Source organism: Otolemur garnettii, unplaced genomic scaffold, assembly GCF_000181295.1.
Source record: "Otolemur garnettii isolate 467f Iridium unplaced genomic scaffold, OtoGar3 scaffold00208, whole genome shotgun sequence".
Classification (NCBI taxonomy): domain Eukaryota; kingdom Metazoa; phylum Chordata; class Mammalia; order Primates; family Galagidae; genus Otolemur; species Otolemur garnettii.
Window position 1 is genome coordinate 2,404,222 of NW_003852603.1, and position 6,380 is coordinate 2,410,601.

The 6,380-nt window shown below is 41.2% G+C and overlaps 1 protein-coding gene across 3 annotated transcripts in view; it reads left to right on the forward strand.

The window, feature by feature from the left end:
- Positions 1-6,380, forward strand: part of LOC100943405 (cysteine-rich protein 2-binding protein) — a 26,787-nt gene that overhangs the window by 18,758 nt on the left and 1,649 nt on the right. For 2 of the 3 annotated variants that reach the window (XM_023507817.1, XM_023507818.1), the window contains exons 4-6: positions 1,150-1,286; positions 2,159-2,334; positions 3,601-3,791. In XM_023507817.1, the coding sequence (XP_023363585.1) occupies positions 1,150-1,286; positions 2,159-2,334; positions 3,601-3,791 (504 nt within the window). The remainder of the gene's footprint in view (positions 1-1,149; positions 1,287-2,158; positions 2,335-3,600; positions 3,792-6,380) is intronic. The other variant, XM_023507819.1, reaches the window with a different exon arrangement.

Genomic DNA, 6,380 nt, shown 5'->3' on the forward strand with positions numbered 1-6,380 from the left:
AAATATGGAAGTTGGCAGTTGACTGAAGACGTCTCGGAATATTACCTCTGCCAGCTTGGTCAAAGCCATTCCCAGGGCCCACCCCATTCAAGGGGAGGGGAAACCAACTCTGCCTTCTCATGTGAGGAGCTACTTACACTCCAGGGGTGGGAGGAATTATGTGTGGCCATATTGGAAACTTTATATCACAGCTGGAATTTTACTTGGACACTGACTTTAGGGCTTGGAAGAATTTCACAATTAGCCTTTGAACATTTTTGTGTCTAGCTTGGGGAAAGTATGAGAGCAAATTGTAGAGGAAGGGATCTTGCTCTTTCAACAAAGTTAGTTTCTAGGTTAAGAGCATCTGATTCTACAAAAACAATTCAGGTTTCTAAACTCCATCCAACCCTTGGCAGATCACTTCAGAAATTTGCCTTTTAATCGTCCATCTGGGCTCTTGGTATAAAATCCTATCTGCACGTGTTGTGTTATTGCCCGACAGGCCCAGGAGCGGCTCTCCTTGAGGAGTAGCCCTTCTGCAGTCCCGCTCACAGGCTTCAGAAGGGAATGTGTAAGATCTACCAGTGCTATGAGGAGCAAATGCCACATCCTCCCTGAGCCTCTGGCAGGGTCTCTGCTATTGAGATTTGTTTTAGGATGATAATCTACACGACTCCTGTTTTTATCAAATTTATCTATAAAAAGAGCTGTATTTAAAAAAATCCACATACAGGGACAGCAGTAATTGGATATGACTCTTTGGATAACAGAGTGTCATGTGATGTGAACCATATATAGGCCACAGTTTAATACTGGGGCTGATTAATATTGAGTGAGCAGGTTACAGGCATAACATTTACAAAATGAAGCCTTGGGAGGCTGTGAATCTAGTGTCCAGTCCTAGCTTTCACTCACTTTAAATAAGTTAACATTTTTAAATAACTTCAGAATTTTACAAGTTACTTTTTTTTTAAACAACATAGGTTAATTTTTCATATTTAGTTTTATGCAAAGATGCCTACAAACTTTGTATTGAAGCTTGAGCTTTTCAAATCAGTAATGCAAAAAGACTTCTGACACATAGAAATGTCATACTACTTATATACAGAAATTAAGCAATCCTCTTAGTAATTTCATTTCTATATAACCAGTGTTTCTTTTTCACAGACTACTTTGCCATCCAGGAAAGGATTTAGGCACCAAACCACCAAGTTTTTATATCGTTTGGTGGGATCAGAAGATATGGCTGTGGACCAAAGTATTGTCAGCCCTTATACTTCTCGGATCTTGAAACCTTATATCAGGTATATGGAGAGGAGGTGTGATATCAACTATGTCACGAGGGATAGTGACTGTGATTTCTGTACCTTGTTCTTCAGTTGGAGAGAATTAAGACCAAAAACTGCTCCATTTATTCTCTGCTTGTTTTAACTATACTTTTTTGCAGAAAATGGTCCTTGAAAGAAATTTAAAAAGCAAGAATAAGTGAACTGTTAGATTCCTTCGTGATTATCATAATCATTGTTCTGTTTTAAGTATTAAAGTTGTATGTATTTACTAGTCTGTAAAATGAAAAAATAGGAAAGATATCTCATTCGAACCTATCTGAGGACTGGATGTTGGGACAGTTTCTAACGATGAGGTTTGCTGTCCAGGCAGTGAAGTGGAAGCTTAGCTTGCTAGAGAGGCCTGGCAGTGTCTGGCACTGAAGTGAGTGAGCACTGTTGCCCACTTGGGGCCCCAGGAGCGCTGCAGCTCCATGACTGCCCTGAGCCCCATGCCGGCATTGCGTTCTTGGACAGTTCGTGAGTCTGCCCCAGCGTCACCTTGTCTCCTGTGCTCTCCAACCGCCTGGCAAAGTCAGTGTTCCCCACTTTGGCCTCCACTGGCACTGGGGATGCACCCCTGTGTCTTAGCACTCCTCAGTTTGAACTCGATGCTGTTTTGTTTCCTCTCTGCGCCCATTAAGGCGCCTAGTACAGGCCCTGGTGGGTACAAAGTCAATTTTAGATTTCATACCAAAAAAGTTTATAACTAGCCTTAAGCTAGATGCCATATAAATCGGTGCCAAATAATTTAAAATTTCAAGATTTAAGAGTTTATGTGAGTCAAAAACTAGGAATAGCATGGGATATTTTTCTTGATTTGACTTTGTTTATTTTCTGTGGTACTGGAGGCGTGATTATGAAACAAAGCCACCCAAACTACAGCTCCTGTCACAGATTCGCTCCCATCTGCACAGGAGTGACCCTCACTGGACACCCGAGCCTGACGCACCTCTTGATTACTGCTATGTCCGGCCCAACCACATCCCGACGATCAACTCTATGTGTCAGGAGTTTTTCTGGCCTGGTATGTTCCTGCTTCCAAACCAGGCAGATAATTTTTCTGTGTGGTTCATTCTCGTACTTTTTAAAATTAGTGTATGTCATGTGACCCTAAGACTTTTACTCATGATTTGTTTAGTTTGTGTCTTTTAACAGAAAAGTATAAATACTTCTTCCTTTCCTAAAATCAGGAAGAAGCCAGCAATTCAAGTAATAAACAGTATTTTTGTTTCTCTTTCCTGCTTGTCTCTGTTTCCAGAATAAAAGATTCACCCTGTTTTGCTTCTGCATATATTTAGATACCAGGTAATATCTATGAGAGATACACAGGCTGGTAGCTTGGGTGTGTTTGGACACTTTGGTTTTGGCTTACTAATTCTTTATGTTTTGTTTAATTATATTGCTTAAAGAGTGTTAGTGGTGTCAACGGGTGTTTCTACAAAGCCGAGTACCCTGATCACAGACATTGAGAATAAGAGTAAACTCAATATGATTTGTCATTTTATCAGCCTTAAAACAATTTTCTTTGAAGACCAAAGGAACACATTTTAATTGGCAGATATAAACATATTCTTTGTGAATCTGTTACATAATAAGGAAACCTAAGGAAAGAGTACATGTCTTCCAGATGTTAGATAGCATTTTACCAAGTTTAGAGCTGTGGTGTCGTTACTGTCTGATGATGATGTAGCAGTCCATGTGGTGACAGAGTCCTCGTTCTTTTGGGAGTGGTCCTGGGCCCAAAGTAACGTTTTGGGAGCATCTCTGCGTCCTGGCCTCGTGTTAGATGTTTTCCATACATCATGCGTAGAATCGTTACCTGCTGCTTTGCTATGAAAGGCAGCATCCTTATGATGGTTTATAAATCGTGTGTGTCTGTGGTAATGAGTCTGGTGTGAGTCCTCGCAGGGAGTCTTTACCCCAACTCTCTCAGGCACTGAGGCCCTGAGACATTGTTAAATGTGCCGGGTCACACATGTGGAAGAGGAGGCTGAGTCCAGCGCCAGGTGCATCCAGTTCTGAGCCTGTGCCCTCCTGCCCGCTCTATCCTTCCCTTCTTCTATTAACATATGTATTTATAAAGTAACTATGTTAATTTTGATATTTTCTAAAATACATTTTTATTTTCATGATCTGAATGTGTGATATCTGTGGTAATACTTTGCTTCTATTATTTTTATTATTTTGATTTTTTAGCATGCAGGTGTAGTTATAGGTACAGACTGAACAGCCTGGTGTTCATTAATTGCAAAAGGCACACAGTTTGACTCTGGCTGTTTCTTGTCTTTAGGCATTGACCTGTCTGAGTGCCTGCAGTACCCAGATTTCAGTGTTGTTGTCCTTTATAAAAAAGTCATCATTGCCTTTGGCTTCATGGTTCCCGATGTGAAATACAATGAAGCCTACATTTCATTTCTGTTCGTCCATCCTGAATGGAGAAGAGCTGGGATTGCGACTTTCATGATCTATCACCTGATTCAGGTATGTTGTTTGTGCTTCTAATTTGCCATCTTGCCTCTGAGCACACCTGGAAGACTGGGAGGAGGAATAAGAGCTGAGCTGGTTCTTCCCAGCGTGGTCCAATGGGATGGGTTTCCGCGTGAAAGAAGGCCAGTCATCAGCCATTTATGAGGCTATAAAAGCATGTGGACAAAATCTCTGACCCTCCAAAATTAGATGATTATTGAGACCCAGGTTTCAAAGAAACTCCTTTGTGAGCATGTGTAGTAAATAAAATCAGAAAACACCAAGGGAGGACCTGAAGCAGATATACTCACCGTGTTAGTAACTTCTCCCCTTAGAATCACGTCACAGCACTGAGAAGTGGGAGTGGAACTGTGGTTTTATTGTTATAGACATTTTTGTACAACTGTATCAAAAGTAGTGTGCATTCTATTATTGCTGATCAGTTTTCACTTTTACTCTCATTATATAAGCTGATATGAAGCTTGTAAGACTTGATTCTAGTGATGAATTAGAATTTATCCTTTGATATGGTTGTATCACCTTGAAGAAGATATACCAAATCTTCAAATGCTAACATTAAAAAAAAGGATGTGAGCATTCTCCTTCCAGTTTTTCTAGTAACTTTTATCTAGTGCCCGGCTAGTTTTTCTGTAGAGAAAGGGTCTTGCTCTTGTTCAGGCTGGTCTCAAACTCCTGAGCTGAGGTGATCTACCCGCCTCGGCCTCCTAGAGTGCTGGGATTACAGCATGGGCCACCATGTCCAGCCTGTTTTTCCAGCTTTTTACTGACAGTTGCTTAATAATTCCCAAATATTGGCGGGAGCCTTGAGAACCATCGTCCTGGAAATTGCTCTTTTCTCTTGAGGCTGTGACTCCTGGGGAGTTAGCATGTGCTGCCTCCTCGGGTCCTTGTTTTCTCCTGAGACTGTCCCGTCATTTCTGCCACGCCGCCCTTCCTCTGCGCCAGCCGCCCATGGACTTGATCTCCAGTCTGTGTTCATCTGTCTGTCCTAACAGCTTACGGGAGTTTTCTGCTTTATCAGTTACCAGTAAGGGTCTGAGGATGGTCCTTTGACATGTCTGTGGTGTTGGTGCCTGGTGAAGGCCTGGCGCAGAGTCCGTTCTTGCTGAAGGTTTGCCAGGTGGGTGGAGGAGTGTTGGTCACTGTATGTGGGCACCTTGCCCCCAGTCTGGCCACATGCCTCAGGGCCCACACAGGAGGTTCTCAGTTGGTAGTCCTTGGTGCTGGCGTGGTCAGACTGTGGATGCTATGTCTCTGCAGTCTAAAGAACACTGACATCACCCCATAAAACTGACTTTAAAAACTGACCACAGGCTCTTGTCCTTGGTATACTAGTAATGCTCTTTTGTCCTAAAAATGTGTTTGGATGCACAGTGTGAGTTACGCAGAGAAAAGAAAAGAGCTGTTAAGATGGCCTTTGACAGAGAAGTTCTTAAACTGAGGCTTGGGGAACCAAGGGTTGTAAATCTTAAGGACTTTAAATCTTCAGTATTTCAGTGTCTTCACCATTAAAACCAAATCCTTAATTTATGTGACTTTTGTGATTCATTATTCAGCATGGCTGATTAAAGCATCTAAGAAGTTGCTTTGTGTTGACAGAATGATTATTACTCTTTTCACTTAAGATTAGGTCAATTGTAGAAATCTCAGTTCTTCTTTTTTTTTTTTTTGTGCTGCATTTCTTGGTTTTATTTGAAACTGTATATTTTTTAGCATTTTATGGTAGGATTTTATACTTGTCATTTACACAAATTATAAGATTCTGCTTCAAGTCTTTAAAAAATTTTTTAAAAATTCAGCCCATGTGCAGCCCAAGAATATGCAAAACTACTTTACATTATACACACTTTTTATCAAAGGAGATACAAAATTCTGGCTTGTAGTGTTTAGACAAATACAAGAAGCTCCAAACTACACACAAAGGGTTAACATTAATTTTCAAATATAAGTCTGCACTTCTGTTGTAGTTCTCTGAGATGTGAGTATACCAAATTCATAAGGGATTTAAAATTTTCCTTTTCATAGGAAAACAGAAATTGCCCGTAGACAAGTCCCTCCCTATTAGCTTGATATTTCTACCATCCACGTCTCATTCCCTTAGTGCCAGACACTTGCTTCACTAGGCCACCACATCAGGGTGGGCCATTTACATCTGCATGAGGACTGGATCTTTTAGCTCTTTTGCAAAAATCTAAATAAATTAGTGCACATGGTTCCCTGGACAATCAGTTAAAAAGGAGTGGGAGAAAAAGGTGAAGGTGAATGTACTCTTTTTTTCTTTTTTTTTTGAGACAGAGTCTCACTCTGTTGCCCAGGCTAAATAGAGTGCCATGGCATCATCAGAGCTCACAGCAACCTCAAACTCCTGGGTTCAATGATCCCTCTGCCTCAGCCTCCTGAGCAGCTGGGACTACAGGTGTCCACTATAACACCCAGCTAATTAGAAATCTCAGTTCTAAGGAGCTAGTTCTGCCGGTTTTAGAGAAATGGAAGTTGGACCTTGGGTCTCAGAAAGTCTGTGGAAGGTCCTCAGGTTTCTTAATTAGATTCTTAGTATTTTCTGTTTGTGCATCCTCAGGTTTC